Source organism: Aphis gossypii, unplaced genomic scaffold, assembly GCF_020184175.1.
Source record: "Aphis gossypii isolate Hap1 unplaced genomic scaffold, ASM2018417v2 Contig00050, whole genome shotgun sequence".
Taxonomy (NCBI): domain Eukaryota; kingdom Metazoa; phylum Arthropoda; class Insecta; order Hemiptera; family Aphididae; genus Aphis; species Aphis gossypii.
The window spans coordinates 36,889-56,392 of NW_026082991.1; the positions used below are offsets into that span (position 1 = coordinate 36,889).

Below are 19,504 nucleotides of genomic sequence, written 5' to 3' on the forward strand. Positions count from 1 at the left end.
ATGTATCAAATTAAAATACTGATGCGTTTTAAATTTATTTTAAAATAATATGAGCTTACAGCTTACAAGTTTATAATATACGAGCAGTTATATTCTATACCTATATCTGTATATTATATAAGTATTATTATGGCTATAATATAGTTAAAGACTATAATTATTATTTATTAATACCAATTATTAACAGTTACTAATTTTTAATTATTATTTTGTTTAATCAAAATATTGTTTGTCGTTTAAGCATGTAAATTAATGATCAAAATTATTTTAATCGGCTAATTTAATAATTAAGTCATTAAGGACTAAGTTTATATGTATATTTAGTCATTATAAAAACAAAAACAAATATTTTAAACTAAAAATGCAATGGTTAAAAAGTAAACAATCATCATTCTTAATTTATTTATGAAAGTATGAGTTACACATTACATGTTGATATAATATCGTTGTTCCATCACGGCATCATGCATATTATAAATTAAGTCCTATCTATTTTATATATATAAAAAAAAAAAATTATAAAGATATTTTATCGACTAAAACAAGAGCAAGTATACAGATAGGTAGGGCAGGCTATGCGTACGAGTAATATTGACAGTATACTTGATTATTAATGATGCAATAGTGAACGTAGATAAAAGCATGTACCTTACTGTATTATAATTAAAAATTTTAAACCACAATATATTATCTCAAGTATATATGTTTATATGAATTTAGAAAATTGAATTAACGTATTACATAGAAATCAATTGTTATAGGTATACCAGAATCAGTACATACACCTAACATATTTTAGTATTTTACTAATATCAAATTAATAATTGTCAATGAAAACACTAAAATAAATATATAAATAAATAAAATACGCTTTACATCCTGTTATATTTAGTTAAAATTTTGGCAGGTTCGGTAACTAAACTGTATAAAATTATAAATCTTAATATTACTTTGCTCCTATGCAATAACATTAAGTTTAGTAAGTATTGTATATTTGTATCATACTAAGTTAAATAATTATGAATGAATGATAATATGTATTGTATTATAATACAAAACATTAATATATATTTTATACATTTTTATAGGTAACAAAATAATACAATAATTTAGGTGAATATTATATTATTTAATATTTATATTTTAATATATTTTACATCATTTTCTAAATCACTACAAGTACCTACCTACTTTGAATTTGAATCTAGGATTCCGTAACATTAATAGTATTATTAAATATTTATAAATAATTAACTTCTTATCCTAAATTTAATTGTATGTTCTTATCAAAATAATACTTTTCATTCCAAAAACTATTCTATATTTGAAATTAAAAATGTATATATGTATATTATTATTCGAAAAAGTAAAAACTTAAAAAGTGTTAACAATAAAACATAGTAAAACTAATATTTTCAAAAATGATGTAATTAATCGTAATATTAAGAGCATTAACACTAAAATGAATTACCTAATGAATTTGATATAAATAAAAAGGGGAAAGTAGGTAACCAACTTTATTGTACGCAGTATATTGTATTTGGGTGTCGAAAAGGGTACAAACGTACAGTACGTCGACGTACCTCGTCGCCGTCGGTTTGTCATTGAGACATAGGCATTGCAATGTTCATTAAATAATAATAAATTTAAAATCAATCAAAAATCATTATAATATACTAATTACAAAATACGATTCTGAGCAAAGAAAAATTGTCTGTTACTTGTCAGCCTATATTGGTACATTATTTATACCGTATATAATTGCACGAAAAATTGACTCATTTAATGGTTCAATAAAATATAGTGGACCAATCATATTTAAGGGACCATTAGCTTACTATACATTGATTCATTAAATGATTAGTGATTGTTGATGCGACCCGTCATGAAAATAGTTCATGATATATTTGTTGATATTGCTATTAAAGTACCAAATTTATTTTATTTGTATAATACACTATGATAGTAGATTTTTTGTTTATAACATTTTTTTTATTATATTATTAAAACATTAATAACTATTAAAATAGTATATATTTAAATCAATATCATGTATTATTATTATATTAACTTTTAAGACAATACTATTGCTTTATCGTAAAAGAAGGTTCATGATGGTATCAGGACCGGATTAATGAAATTAGTGGCCCTGTATGGTTATTTATTTTTGGGGCCCTAATTTTACCAAAAAAAGTATTTTTATAATAATATATCAATAGTCAATTGATATTTATTAGTTAAATAAGAAAAATATTTTTTTCCAGAGAGTAAATTTATTAAAAAATACTATTTAATTATATAAGTTTAAAAATATAAAATATATGGTAATAATACAAAAATACAAACAAATAAATGTTTAAAAATAAATTTTTTTAATTTACTTACTATAAAAGTATGAAAAATGTCATCAAATGAGTTTTTTTTTTTACATATTATGTAATTTTCAATTTACATAATTATTAATGCGTTCTGCGTTCGACCTATCTTAAATCAGTTCTATCTGTGAAGATCTTAGTCGATTTTAAATTAGAGCCAACTTTGAAAATTATTTCAAATTATTAATATGAATGTATCTTTAAATAAATATTATTAAAATTCATTTTTTTAATTGTATATCTATAACTGTAGAAAAGCTACAAGCCCATAATAAATTTTGAGGAGGCCTGGACTTTAGCTCACTTAGCCTTTAGTCCGGCAATCGGGCAATGCATGGTATTAAAATTAATTAAAATCTTTTGAAAATTTCATTGTGAATATAGAATGTAATAATAAGTATAGGAACGTAAAAGTTTAGTCCTCGCTGTTCACAAATAATTTATTATAATACACCGTAATTTCATCTAAAGTTTTCTATCAGATAGGTACTTGAAATTTTTACCAAATATATATGATATTATTTTCATTACACAACAAAATATTAAATCTTTTTTTTTCTTAACAAATTTTAAATTATTTATAAGCATGAGAAATGTTTTATTTTTTTTCTATAAATGTCGATAAACAATTATTAGCTGGGACTAAATTTTGAAAATGTAATAGGTACACAATATTCTTTATAAGTAGTTCATAATAAAACTATAAAATCTAAAATATGTATAAAGGCCATTATTTTTTATAGACATTTTAAGTTTCATTATTTAAACAAAATTATTTATAACGATAAATAATGATATATTAATTAGTTAATAGCTACATAAAAAAACATATCACTTGGTGGTATAGGTTGATAAAACTGTTTCAGTTCAAAATCGTTTTTTGTATGTAATGATACATCATCGAATATAAATTTAATACACCTGATTATAATAGCGACCTTAGTTCTCAATAGTCAATACCCAATGTACAGCAAAACGGTCCAATGGGTAGGTACCCACAACCCACTTACCTTTATTTTTTTTTTTAATATCAATAACAACAAAAACTAACAAAGTAATGCATTTTATCTCAATAAAAAAGCCTATTTTTGATTTAAATATTCCATATGGAGTGGTACAAATATCTTGAGTGTCGGAAAACTGTAAACATTTACTAGGTAATATTGGTTTAGTGTTCCATGAATGAATTTGTAGAATATTTGTACTTAAAATGAGAGATTATAATTTATAAATAGGTCATCATTTCTAGATAAATAAAATGGGTTACGACCAGTGCTTGATTTGGAAAAAAACTAGAAGGGAGATTCAGCGGATGTTTGATGAACGAGCGTTCCACACAAAATTAACTGTCGCATTACCGTGGGGGCCAAAGCCCCCCACACCCCCCTTCAGCTACCCATTATCTCAAAAAATCATTAAATTTATTATACAAAAATATTAAAAAAAACACTTGTTTATTAATTAATTATTCTACAAAAAAAAACTTAATTACATCATCCAATGACACTATAATTTATAATACGATTTATAAAGATTTAATCCATAAAATGTATCTATGGCATTATCACAGATATTTATGCTTATATTTATGTGGGCACAATACAATATCAATTTCTTAGTAATTTAACAATCAATGTCGATTCAAATGTAGGTACGAATATTATTGCTATAGGTTATAGGTAAATTTAAATATTTTGCATCAGAAAAACTGATGATTTACAATTTCACTATAGTAAATGTTGCGTTCCTAGCGTTCCGTTTCAAATGAATAGAAGGGGTACGCTAAAAAAAAAAATTAAAAAGAAGGGGAACTCCATCCCCCCTCAAATCAAGCACAGGTTACGACAATAAAACTAATAAATCTTGACTATAGAGGGTAACTAAACTTGACGTCAACTAATTTAGCTAATTTCAAATTCTACATAATGTTCATACTTCACGATCACGAACCAAGTATATCAATGACGAATCTCTGGATCAATAGAATAAAAGCTATTTGTTTAAAAAATATATTTACTAGACGCTGATTATCATGATAATTTATGTACCTATACAAAAAGATTTTAGTATCAAAATATTATCATAGGACATTGATCCCTTATTCTAGTGAAGAAAAAATTTTTTAACGAGATGAAATAATTACATATGACATTTCAAATTACTACCTAAGTTTGTAACCTTTAATCTATGTATAGATTCGAACTAAAATTTGTGTAAACGACGTAGGTATCAAATTTAAGAGTAAAAAATAGCATAGGTATATACCTAGTGATGTATTCAGGGGGGTTAAGAGGTTTTAAATCCCCCCAAAATTGTTTAATAATAACAATAATTTGCAATACTTTAACATTTTTTTAACCTCCTCCTCCTTCAAAAAAAATTTTAGGTATGTAAAAGTACCTGTAATCATATATTAGATACAAAATATAGATACTTAAATAGTTAGATCGTTAGAACATTGTAGAAGTTATTGTAACTTAAAAATAGGCATAAAGAATAAAATAATAATTAACACAGTTATACCTATACTTGAATTACATGTTATGGTAAAACATGTAAATGTATAGTGGACTGTAAGTGTATACTGTATAATACATTGTTTATGGTTTCCAATAACTTGGGATTTTTTAATTTTGAAGAGGGCGTTTGCGTTTTACTTAAGAGGGCGATTCTACTATGAATTTTATTTTTGAGTTCATAACTTATTACAATAAAATGTAAAGCTAACGGCATACAAATGTACAGTCAAAAATAATTTAAGATAATGTTACAAAAGTAATGTACAGAACTATGTAGGTATGTATAAAAATAAAATGTATATTGTATACACACTATTAAAATTTAGTAGGTATATAAAAATAGAAATTGTTTGTTGAGTTTTGTTTTTTACTAAAATTAAATTATTGATCATCAAAATTAAACTATAATTATTTTTAATTTATTTTGTAGTGGGGAAGCGATGAGATTTTTGAAAATCTAAAAGAAGTGTTGAGTAAAAATTGTTGAGAAACACTGATATAATATATATATTATAATTTATAGGACATTGCCACATTGGTATTATATAATATTATTATATATGTATTATACCTAATATAGAAATAGAACTAATATAAAATAAAATCGAAGTACAGATGTTAAATTATATTATGTTGCTAGCTGTCCCCATGCACTTTGTTGCCAGTAAAAAATGGCATCTCGAAACCCCGTATTATATATTATATAACCCCATTCACCAAACTTTTGCGTACTATACCTAAATAGCCAATAATCTTCCTCGAGAATTGGACTATTACATGCATACAGAATTTTTCTAAATCCGACTGATAATTTTAGAGATTATAATGGCATAGTGCATTTAAACAATTAACTAACAAACTTTTCGACTTTATTATATTAGTATGTATAATAGTATACATTGATTAAATATTTAAATATACTTATGTATATTTAATCAATTATATCTATAAATAAAAAATACATAAATTTCAATAAATATATAGATATATGTTATAATATATAACAATAAATGTTTTGATCATAAAATGTTTTTATATTTTATAGTTGATCCACTTTATCCGGCAAACGTTATATACTCTAATATGGTCGGAAGTTCAAACAAAAATTTCATAGGAAAAGCGCACTTTCAGTTTTTTTTTAAATTTTCAATTTTGTGGATAACTTTTCCAATTTTTTTTTTCCATAAAAAACCATGTATGGACTATTACGAACATGTATAAGAAAAAACAACAAGTTCAATCGATCCTTCCGTTTTCAAGTTATGCGCTTATCAACGAACAGCATTTTATATATATATATATAATATATAGATTAACAGAAAAGGTTATTGCAACACACGTAAGAAAAATTTGAACATATTTATGAATGAATAAATACGTTTTTCAAGGATAAATTTATTTGATAAATACATAGCTATGTTTAAAATGTCTAACATGATCTATTATGTAGAACAAAGCGTATACGTAGTCGGTTAATTAAATATTGCAATTTATCAAATGTATAAGTCAATGTACTCTTTTAATAATTTATGTAAGTCATTTTGTATAACCATCATGCATATACGTCTTAAAATTATAATTAAGTAAAGGCAAACAATGCAGACCACGAATGTAACTGTTATACAGTCTATACCTAAACAGAGGTAAATATTATACCCATAATTAAACCTATATCAACAATAAAATAAATAACAATTAAAATTATAAGTCATATGATTACCATAATTTCTAAGTAACCATATATGCAATATAACAAGCAATTATATCCTTTAACTGGCTTTGAGACTTAGATTATTATTTATATATTTTCGTTTTTTTATTGGAATAATATAGGTAACTCGTAGAACGCATTAGAAAAGTAGGTAGGAGTAGGTCGTATAGGTACAATATTATGTTCTTTAATAAAGAGTAAGAACCATTAACGATTATCGATTAACATAACTGATAATATTATATTCCAATAAACTAAATACCTACAATAAAAGGGTAATAGATAAGCGTTAGGCCGTAAAGGTAATATTTAATTAACATAGGCATACCTTTAATGATTATCAACGCATACATTGTAAATATAGGTCCAAGGGTTAATACAATTAAAACTAAAAATCCTGAGAACCAGCCTGTTCTGTTGTATAGTAAAGATGATTTTATAAGAACAACTTTTCAAAGTGGAGACGGTCTGTACAACTGTACCTACTGGCCAGGTTAGGATTTTATAACATTTGCTAATTATTATAGCAGGATAGGTACAGATAAAAATTATTAGAGAGCAATATAAATTTGTTTTATGCACCAACGGCTCTAAATATGAAATTTTTTTGTTGTTTTTTTTTTTTACATATTTGAAGTACTTTGGATTTTTTGGTGCTATTTTTAGATTCTGAACGGAGTGATGAATGTATTGATTTTACAATGATGTATGTTTTTTTTGTGTCTGTGTACAGCATAACTAGTCGAAATAATGCTTCAATTTCAAACTTCGGGGGTAGTTTCCAATGGGAAAGTAAATATTCTTGGTGCATTATAGAGGAAAAAGTAAACATTTTCCAACAGTTTTCAAAAAAAATTGAGAAAAACAAAAAAAAATGACGGAAAAACGGGAATTTTTACGCAAAACCAGTTTTCGACCGAATCGATTTTTTTATATGGTTGTAATTCAAAAACTAATCACTGTAAATACTTGAAATTTTCACCAAATGTTTATGTTAGTGTTATCTATATACAGATAAATTTTCAAAAAATTTTGACCCCTTTTGAGTTATTTATAGACCACTGAAATTCTCGATTTTTATGCGAATTTTTTTTTTGAAGTGTCGGTAAAAAAATTTTGGATGACCAAAAAAACTTGAAAATTTAATACAAGGCTCCTTATGAGTTGTTCTTATTGTAGCTAAGAAAAATTAAAGATCGTTAGTCACAATTTTTTTAATAAGCGTTTATAGTTCATATTTTTACAAAATCCGTCGAAACGCAAAAATTTGCAAGTAATTTTGAAGTTGAAAGATCATAAAATGTTTTGTGTTTATAACTAAGGATTAAAATACAACACTAAGTTTTCCATAGGTTTTTCTTCAAGTAGCTATAGAGAAAACTCGAAGCATCGTTATAAGAAAAATTTTAAGTGCGTTTGAATTTTAAATTTTTACGAAATCGCGTAACGACTAACGATAACGATTTATCCTCAAACGATTTTAAATATTTGTTATTATTCAAAAAGTATAAGTCGTAGATACTTGAAAATTTTACCAGTTATTTAGATTGGCATTTTCTTTACATGATTTAATTTTCAAATATATTTTGAGTTTTTTTGAGCTATTTATAGACAACTGAAATTTTTCAATTTTTCTGAAAAAATTTTTTGGCCCAATCAAAATACTTGAAAATTGTATACAAAGTTCCTCATATATTATTCTTATAGTGATTAAAAAATTATAAGAATACATCGGCACAATTTATTTTTATTAGCATTTGAAGTTCAAATTTTGACAAAAATTTGTCAAAATCATGAATATTTGCAAATTATTTTGTAGTTCAAAATTCTTAAAATTGTTTGTATTTATATCTAACGTTAAAAATTCTAGACTGATAAATCATCTCCATTCAGAATCGTTTTTCGTATATAATGATACCTATCATTGCATTCATATTTAACCTACCCTAGTCCGAGGTACACCCCACCCCACCCCCTAATGTACAGCAGAGCGGTACCCACTTGTCGACTTTTTTTTTTTGTTTTTTGCTAAAATTCATAATAATATAATGCTTCATATTTTTCATACATCATAAATCTCGTTTATTGAATGAAAAATATTATTTATAAAAACCTTTATAAAATGTTCATATTTTCGTTTCATATTGAACAATATCAGCGATATCCAATATTTCAAACTTATAAATTCTAAATTTTGTTTTTGAATACTGAATAGTTAGTACTTAGTAGATATACAAATATAATGTAAAAAAGGTTATTTTTATAAATTTATTAATTCATAATAGGTATACACAAGATTAAAATATTAATTAAAATAAATAAAAATCAAATAAACTGTCAGTAAAAGATAAAAAAAAATTAATAACATTTTGATTTACTTTTTTTCTTTTTTAATGTTTTTATATTTTAGGGCATTTTTTAAGATTTTTGGTCATATTATAGAGTATATTTTGGTACTTTTTAACTTTTCAGTGCTATAAAATCCGAACCCTGATTATTACTAAGGGTATTTTATCATGTTATATTTATATCGCTTTTATTAATAATAAGAAGAATTTATAATGAGCTAAATGTTAAAATTATTTTCATTAATAACATCGCATTTATTGTATAATTTTAATAGAAATAAAAACAGATAGGTAATTAAAATATTATCAGAGATTGTTTAACTTTTATTTCCCATACCCGAAAATTGTTTGTGGCGTACCTACTGGCATTTGTTAATCACGTGGAGTATGGGTGTGATGCCATGGCATGACCACAAGTCTATAGACTATAACTCACATCTATCTCTGTATGCATACATATAAATGGGAAAATGGAAATTTTTGACACGCATGTTCTATGAAACTAATCAGTACTCATCCAATTTCTTAAATTTTTTTAACGAAAGAGTGTATTTCGAAACAGATTTTAAGCCTATTTTGATTCTATAAGTTAATGAAAAAACAAGTTATTTATTTTTATACGTAGGTACTTAATTGGCAAATACGCACGTAAAAATATTTGTTTTTCATCTGTTACTAATTATTAGTTGTTATTATAAAATATATTTTAACAAATAGTTAAAAACTTTTTAAAACTTTATCGATGTATAATCTATCTTGAATAAAATTTAAATAAAAATTGTTTTGCCACCACTGCATTTTATCAGCTCACGAAAATAAACATTTTTTTTTCAATTCATATGGTAACTTGCCTTCTTGGATCCGCGCCTGCGTTGTTCTTGATTCACACTATTGAAACTTTATGAGTTTTTGGTGCAAAATGAAAATTAAATTAAATTAGGGTCGTTCAACAAAAAAAAAAAAGAAAAGAAAAATACCAAATTTTAAAAAATGTTGCTGTTAAATGGCCAAAAAAAAATATCAAATCTAGGCGAAACAGCTATGTAAAGTTAGTTTATGTTAGATTTTCTAGAAGTATAATCTATATTCTATATCTACACCAAATCAAGAAACCAAAAATATTATTCATCCACACGCGGAACGTAGTAAGTTAAGCAGCCAAATTTAACGGCTGCGTTTTATGCGGACAGTGAAGTGCACGAGGATATAGTTAGTACCCAGGTAGTATATAATATAAAAATACCTATAGGCTATAGCAGGGGAGGCTAAACGGTTGATCGAGTACAATTTCCAATTCGATCATGTTAGAATTTATTTTAAGTGTATATTATACATTTAATGCAAATATGTTTCTTAATAATTATAGTTATTCAAAAATCAAAAAAAAATTTCGATGGAAGCTTAGTCGATCCTCAAATGTAAGGTATATTTTTAGTAGACCGTTACCAAAAAAAGGTTTGGCAACCCTTAGGCTATAGGCACCTTGTTATTACCTTCTATAGTAAATATAGTTAAGTAAGTAGAATAATTTATTCACAGCAAAGTTATGTGCTAATTGCCGAGTTATAATCAAAAATAAATAATACCCAAGTAAACATCTTGCATCGTTAATATTATTTGAATTCGTGCCGTACAGTGTACACATTTTTAACCTGAAATATAACGTTAGAGCGTTGCATGCGTCGGTGAAAAGTTTAATATTATAATTTATAAATTATAATAAATCGATTGTATCGTATCCCTACAGATAATCTCTATCATACCTAACGTGCTTAATCTTGTTTCGTGGGATATCGGATACCTATGGTATTTTGTGCAAATTTTAGTACTTGTAATTTGCGACACAAAAAAATATAATACCTATCTAATTTTAATAATATACGTCACGCCAGAAAACTAAACGACATACCTAGGTACCTATATTATTATGTTAATATTATTTTGAGACAGGTACCTACTTAATACTCATGTACTCTGCGACGCACAATTTCAATTGTTATTAATTTAAAACCTGATAAATTTACCAAGCTGATTAACTGAACTTATATCAGTTATAACATAGAAAATTAATACTGACACGTGTCGTCGTCCAATATCATATATTATTGTTTAATAGTAATTATTATTCACGCTTTATTACATAAGATTATAAAAAAAAATAATAAGATAGAGACGAGATCCATTACCTACGTCTAATCTAGTGAATACCTAGTGATCTACCTATTTTATCAATTTATACTTAGGTGTATACTATATACATAAAATATTATTTTGATTAAAACTCAAAGTATACTTTTCAAAAATAAAATTTAAATTAAATAAAAATTGATTGGAATGCACAGAGCTTAGATTCTTAGATAGTTTTATTGTTAAGTTACAAGTATAAAAAAGTTAGAAATAGGTATGTCAATTAAAATTTTATTTAATTTTATAATTTAATGATTTTATAAAAATGAATTTGTTTTGGACAAATACAATGTGAATACCTAAATATAAGATGACTTGATAAAAACAAATTAATAGGAAAAGCATTCAATTATACCTATTAGTATTTGTTTTAGTGTTTACCAGATTTTTTTTTTTTACTTCTCAGACATAATTAATTTAATATTAATATGAACGTCACTTAACGTTATAATTCCATTATAAGGTATGTATTTATATATGTGTACCTACCTAGCTATTAATTTCAATTTACAAATTTGATAAAATTCCTACTAGAATACTAGATACATAAAAAATTAATACAGTTACAGGATTAAGTATCACTTATCAGTTATAATGCAATATTAAGAGGTCCGATAAATAGGTCAAAGGTATAATGACAGTGGCACAGTCACTAGTCAGAGGGTTGTTTTGTATGTTGGAACAACCCCTCTGCCATATTAATCCAAAAAATATACATTTACTACACACATATCCTTTAGATTTATACATTTATAATATAAACTGTCTGACAACAAATCACTAGATATACCTAATTATTAGCGGAGGGGGTGAGATAAATAGTATTACTCCTAATTTTCAGTATACATATTGATGATTTTTAATTTGATGAAAATAATGTAGGTATTTAGGTAGTTAACTAATATTTATTACTAAGTTTTATCATCAGTGGCTCTAAGTTAAAATAAAAAGTGATTCAATTCTAACCTTAACTTATTTACCCACCTAATCATTCAAAAGCTAGAGTCATTATTTAAAATATATATTAAATTACACAATACCGATTGCTTTGCGCGTGTAAAAGGTACTATACTATGAAAAATATACATCTTTTACAACACATTTTTTATCTTATTACATGTATACTGGGGTACCTATCTATCTATTTCAATAATAGTCATTATTCACAAAAACTTTGATTATAAGTTTCCATCCTTTTTATACAATATGAAAAAAGGATTGTATAAGTTTAGTTTAGTCATTAAAATTGCCTCTCAATCACTTAGACGCGTCTTTTCGATGATCCCGAAAATAGTAAGGAATGATATCCAAGAAAAAAACATTATGACAAATAAAATATAATTATTTCATGATTTTCTGTCACTTGACTTTTCTTATACACTTACATTTGTAGAAGAACAGTTATTTATAAATATGTAATTCATTTTCATAATAGCTGAAGCATTGACAACAAACGATTGAAGAACTTATAATTTAAAATTTGTCATATACACACATATACTACCTACCTACATAATAATATTTCATCGGACAAAATCATTGGTCAACATTTCCTCAATTTTTACCCAATTATTCCATACATGTAAAATGAATAATAATTATACTTGAATATAAATGTATATAGATTAGGTTAGACAACAGAGGTACACTTGTACACTGTATAAAATTATAAATGAACTCGAGTGTTTGGCTGGAGTTTAGTATAGACATGTAATTGTAAACGTTCAATGTATTAAAAATGTTTAAATGTTTAAAATGAGGGCCTTGTAAAATTGACAGTGGGCATTTTTACGACACTGAATGACTCAATGCACAATCGATTTAAGTATCAAATATAGATTTCTTTTTTAATATAAAAATTTAGTATTAGAACTGTATACTTCATTAGATAATTTTAACAATAGTCATCAACTCAACACTGTTTAAAATTAATACAAATATTAATTATATACATTTTAATCATATCTAAATAAATAGCTATTAATGTGGTAATACTATAATAATGTAATCATGTAATACGTAACTACATAAGTGCCTAATACCTACCTACTATAGTAATAGTATTAATAATTCTAGATAAATATTTTTACCTACCCACCCACTCAAAATTTTAGGTAATACAAATCCACCTCCACAGTACGTCATACTCACAACCACTGTTTATCACATTGCCAAATAATTTTAATATAAATGTCTTTATTCCAGTATTAAATTAATATTTGTATATATCAAGTTATTGTTTATTTTTATGAAAGGAAATTCTTTTATGAAAATCAATTATTGAAAAATGGATGAAAAAGTTATGAGATTTTAGAACCCGAGGAAATAAAAAAAAATTAAGAAAAAATAAATACTTATTTTACCAATTCAATTCAATTTAAATTATGATTAATTCTTTAAGACTGATTACAATTTTGAAAAATATAGAAAAGTTATAAAAAAAAACTGAGAAAAATGGATTATGTCAAGACATGTAATAAGTACAATAAACACAAACATAATTATCAAAATAAATTAGAATTTTATTTTATTTTTTCTTCAATACTTCACGAATGTCCTTGAAAAATTTATTAAAGTAATGTAGATTGTGTCTGAAAAATATAAATAATTAAATGTATAACATAATCTATATTTAGGTTGATATTTTTCAATATACTTACATGGTTAATAACATAGATCCTAGAAGTTCATTTGAGACCAGTAGATGATGAATGTAAGATCGAGTATGTTTTTTACAGGTCAAACACGTACATGAATCTTTTATTGGTACAAACTTCTCAAAATTACTTCATTTATTTCATTCCAAATCATACATATTAATAAATATTATTTTATTACAAAATTTAAAAAATGAGTATATTACCTTGTATCTGTTAAACATATTTCATAGTCATTTGAACTGTCTGTTTTTTCATCTGTATTATGATGAATGTCCATAATAATAATTTCATTTCTAGAATTCAAAGCAATACATTTTAATATGCTCAGTAAAATGAATAAATATAATTTAAGTGAAAAACAAAATCTTACTTATATTTTAAACTGTAATCAAATATTAAAGCCGAATTGCGTTCAGTTGTGATATATGGGAAAGATGAATCAAACATGTCTACTCCACTGTTTATAAAATCAATTATTAAACTAGGAGTCCAGGCACCAAATATGATTTTCATTTTATCATATGGAAGACATTCCTTTGTTGAATGAAAAATGTACAGTTCATATTATAGATAAATTATGTAATATAAATTAAATATAAGTAATATTAAGTAATATTTTTAGCATAAGTACCATTGTTTTATTGACGATGGGTAGAATTAGATCACTAGGGATTTCTTCGACAATACTTCCATCAGTAAAAAATCCATCAAATAGAAATCCTAATACATCATTTTGATATTCTGATAAAAATGTTGCTGATCTAATTCTTTCTTGTACATTATAACCACCTTGGATTGGAGCAATTACACAACTTTGTTTTAACATCTAAAAACAAACATTAGAATATACATATTATACAACATCATTGTTATCCTATTTCTTATATTTAGGGTGATTTACCAAACATATTAACTCTCCATTTTTTCTTTCAATTAACTTATTCAAATTCTAATTTTTTATCAGCAATATTCAAGTTTACTTAAAGACACTATTTTCAAATAAATTAAATGTTTTCTTTTCATTTAAATAGCGTACTGTGTTTATTATTATTATTATTATTATTATTATTACTATTTAAAAGTATATAAATACAAATTTGGATTTTGGACAAATAGTTTCTGAGTTATTGTACTTTATGGACATTTATATAGGTTTAAAGATATAATTTAATTAGATAATATTTTACTATTTTAGCTTTTTATAATAATTGTAAATATTATTTGCATATAACTGTATTAGACTAAAATAGCATACCTATTTTATATACAACTATTTTTAAGGATACTTAATTCTAGCAATTTATTTACTTAGAAACTATTCATTTAAATTTCGATTTAAATTTTAAATACATTAACATGTTCAAAACTCCAAAACTACATGCTCCTTAACAATTCACAGTAAATATGGAAGGTTCTAATAAGAAAATAAGAAGTTGATATTATAGCCTCAGGATACTCCTAAAATAGAATAAACCTTAAATTGAATTATCTTAAGATGTGGTCTTAAGACTTAAAGAAAACTTAAATATTCTAAGAACTAGAATTTGAATCAACACATTATTAAAAGATACAATATAAATCACCCAATATAGTTGACATTTAAAATATTTATAAATATGTTATATACAATAATACTTTAGTAAGGATAAATACATTATCAATTAAATAAGTATGATAAATAACTAAGAAGTTTAATTATTAAAAAAATATATAAATTGTAATTTTCTAAATTTTACAGTCATACATTTTCCAGACAATAAAATATAAAAATGATAAAATGATGTTATTCTACTAAACATACACATAGGGAAAATTACTCTAGGATAAATTAATAATTAAAGTATAAAAAGATAAAATCTGTAAAATAAAATGATTAAAAAAAAACAAATAAAATATTTAATTTCAATACATATACATTGATAATCTGAAAAATCCATTGAATTTGTCAATACTAAAGAATTAAAATTATACATTTTTTTATTTTAAAACAAATTAAATTTGACTACGAAAAGTAGTTATTTAAAATAATCATATTCTATAATTAAAATATAATTGTTTAACGATTAGTGTAATATAATTTGAATTAATTAAATGTATCAAAAATATAATATTAATAAAAATTAATGAAACAAATTTTTAATTTCAATATTTAATTATAGAAAAAAATGTGTTAATGAATTATCATACTATCATAAATCTATTAATAATAATATACTACATAATTTAAAATAATATAAGTTTAAAAACATTGCTAAATAAACTAGTTAAGCTTTATTTTTAATTATTATTTATTAGTAATTATTTTAACTGTTAAATGATTATATTGAGTAAAATATGTGTAAGTAAACAAATTACTATTTCATAGTAACAACAATAACATATTACTAATATGATTTGTAATATTATCTTAGAGAATAAAAAGAAATAATTTAAAATATTGTAATAGATCATCCAACAATATTATTTTGTAATCATCTAAAAATCCTAAGAAACACATACTTAGTACATTTTTTTTTTAACATTAAAATGATAAAAATTGTATTTTCTTGAAATCAAATTATTTTATTCTGATTAGTATATTAGTATTTTACTAAATTTCTTCTGTGACAAAACGGTTTAATAGAAGTATGATTAATTTTTCGATTTCAATACCTTTTAAAAATGTAATGAGTAATAACAAAATAAATAGAATAGTGGTTAGAAACTTATATGGTTTTGTTATGAATACTAGTATATTATGTTATCATAATTATATTGTAAATACTAAACAAAAAATTGATAATGCTCAGATAGTCAGATTATAAGTGAGTATAAATTACAGCAACAAAATACTGAACATTAAACTTAAGTACTTAAAAACAGGAGTGATATAATATGATGATTATATTAAATCAGGGAATTACATATCTGGATTTTGAGTGATGGATGTTTCAGATATTGTATAAATCAAATATTTGAATCAAAATTGAAAACAAACATTAGTGTGCTCATAATCATAATTTGGATTAATACACATATTGAGTGATTCAGGAAAAACTTCACTAAAAAATATTTAACTATATACCTATTTAATTTAAAGAATATTTTTTTAAATATTGTTTTAACTAATAAAATATGAATAGTACATACCTATACTTTTGATTATTTATACAATTTGTATTCAAATAGTTGCCTAAATTAAAACAATTTTATTTCAAAACAAAGTATAAGATATTATAACCTGTTCAAACGTTATCATTATATGCCTTTTTCCCTGTGATATTTGAACCCCAACTATAGTAATATATATTAATAAATTATGAATTAATAAAATATTAAATAGTAAAGTTCACACATTTATACAAGGAAATGAACACTCACTTCTGATTGATGGTGCCGTTCCAAGCAACTCTTAAAAAGTCTATTTGTAATGTTGACTGACTTTTCAATTGCTGAAGGTGAACTATCCAAATTAATATCTGAAATGCTTAGGGTAACGTACATAGTGGGTTTGAATACTTCTATGATATCCATGTATCTAAATACAACATATTTTAATAAATAGTATAAATGTATAATTGTGATTCTTAGAAAAAATTAAGATGTCATAAAAATGTTAAAACTTTGTTGTCTTAAGATAAAATAATTATTTTCTGAAACATAAAACTAAGCAAAAAATCAAAATAAGATAATTTACTTGTTCTATTATGAATTAAACACAGTGCCGGCAATAGAGTCATTGGCGCCCTGGGCAAGTAAACAAATATGCGCATCTCCCCATATAATTAGTAGTCGTTTTATATAATTGACGCGTCCCCCTTTCAACAAGCGCACTTGGCGTAGGCCCAGGTCGTCAATCTCAAACACCGGCCCTGATTAAACATATAGGTGGTTGATTTAAGTGAGATAAAAAATAAAACAAAATATAACTTTTTATAACATTTTAAATTAATTAAAATAGATAAATTGTTTATTATTGATGTAATTTACAATATTTAAATAACTGTAATATTTACTTTTCATAGTTTATTAACTGATTTCCGCTTTTAGTTTTAACAGCAACACTATCTTTTTTATTGTAACCTTGAAGGTTATCCACAGCACAGTCAGTTATTGAGCAGCACGACAAGTACTTCTAAAAAATGAAAATTTTGAATATTTATATAAAATATATTCAATAAAACTTAACAACACAAATATATTTAAGTAAAAATTATGTTAGTAAATTATTAGTTACTTTGTGTTGTATGTGAATGATATTAAATTTTAAAGAAATTAATTAACTACAATTAGATACAATAATATTAAAAATATAACCTAATGAAATTTAATAAACTACTATTAACTATTAAGCCATTAAGGGATAGATAGTCCAGTTACAATAGAGGCTAGACAGTTAGAAATTTTAAAGTTGCCCCAAAAACCACCTCTGCTCCTATCATAAGTTAAATGTTTTGTTATAACTTTTAAGTACCTACAAAATTGTTTAAATTAAGACTCCTGAATAAATTAAAATGAAAATCATTAATTTTTAATATCTAAATAAAAAAATTATAAACAATAATGCTTGAAAATAAAATTATAATTCTAGTGCAACTACATACTCTAGCTATTAACAAGTGTTTAATTGTTTAAATGAATATTATAGTGACTAGTGTTTGTAATGTAATTAATATATACCTCAAGACCAACAAACGCATTGAGACCGTGATTAAACTCTTTCAATGGTTGGTAGAAACTCAGACATGTCGGCAATGGGAAATTAAATAACGCCTGATCATCAGGCAAAATTTTTTCGAATACTTCTCTCGATATGTATGGGACACTTCCACACTAGAAAAATCGCAAAAATAAAATACATTATTGTAAAGAATATGGTATTTCTTACTTTAGTGTAAAACATGAACGCCGGAGTATCAACTTGAGAGTTTGAATGTTTCAACGTCCCAAGTCTGGGTCCGTTTGTCAATGGTATGCCATTGTGTCTGTCCGTGACAACTGAAAACAAAGCTTGCTCCATCGATGATATTTATAGGAAAACGACGTCAGAGGACAAAATAAGTAAGAAGGTGGTATATAATAGTATACTCGTGTTTTCAATGAAGGTGAAATGTACAAAAAAATTAAATTATATAAAATCTAAACATGTTTTCAATTTCAAATACTTCCTCGCATATTGACCATGCCGGTTAATCGTTATCAGTTTTTCAGTCATGGTCACTGAGATAGATAAGAATATACTGGAGCGCGGACTATGATGTAAATAAGGGCAGATGTAGTTTTCGTTACCCCCACTCCTGTATGGCAAGAAATTGAACTTCCATACCAATAACATTGAAAGACTACACATTTTAAGTTTTTAACTTGACACAACTCTGAGATAAATGGTCGTATTACGTTAACTTTGGTATCAACATTTTTGTTTTTATGTGTACTTCAAACTTGTATTTACAAAAAATAAAAACTCTGAACAACATTTTTATTTATTATTGTAATAACTCAGGTTTGTTGAATGCATTTATTCTGCTCAAAAACATTATGATTAATGACAAAAAATTTCATTGATATACCAATACATTCACAAAAACAAAACAAATATGTCAGTGGTTTAAAAATTATTTATAGGGTATATCTTATATGTACCCTATATTTAGATTCAATACTCGGTGTTTCTTATACAATGATTCCTAAAGTAAATTTAATATAATTTAAAAAAAAATAAATG

At 24.6% G+C, this 19,504-nt stretch overlaps 1 protein-coding gene across 1 annotated transcript; it reads right to left on the reverse strand.

Annotated features, from left to right (window-relative positions):
- Nucleotides 1-13,485: 13,485 nt before the first annotated feature.
- On the reverse strand, nucleotides 13,486-19,293 carry LOC126553024 (queuine tRNA-ribosyltransferase accessory subunit 2-like). The gene is made up of 9 exons (XM_050208223.1): nucleotides 18,668-19,293; nucleotides 18,460-18,612; nucleotides 17,796-17,914; nucleotides 17,161-17,317; nucleotides 14,432-14,626; nucleotides 14,171-14,334; nucleotides 14,004-14,093; nucleotides 13,801-13,926; nucleotides 13,486-13,731 (listed from the first exon to the last, which is right to left on the reverse strand). The coding sequence occupies exons 1-9, from the start codon at nucleotides 18,797-18,799 to the stop codon at nucleotides 13,668-13,670; spliced, it is 1,200 nt and encodes a 399-aa protein (XP_050064180.1). The 5' UTR covers nucleotides 18,800-19,293; the 3' UTR covers nucleotides 13,486-13,667.
- Nucleotides 19,294-19,504: the final 211 nt, after the last annotated feature.

What these genes read in the sequence shown, in the direction of transcription:
- LOC126553024 (XM_050208223.1), bottom strand. Translation starts at nt 18,799, where the DNA reads ATGGAGCAAGCTTTGTTTTCAGTTGTCACGGACAGACACAATGGCATA. An exon ending in CAGTTAATAAACTATGAAAA is followed by an intron (nt 17,318 to 17,795) that starts GTAAATATTACA and finishes TGTTGTATTTAG; the next exon opens with ATACATGGATATCATAGAAG. An exon ending in GGATCTATGTTATTAACCAT is followed by an intron (nt 13,732 to 13,800) that starts GTAAGTATATTG and finishes TATATTTTTCAG; the next exon opens with ACACAATCTACATTACTTTA.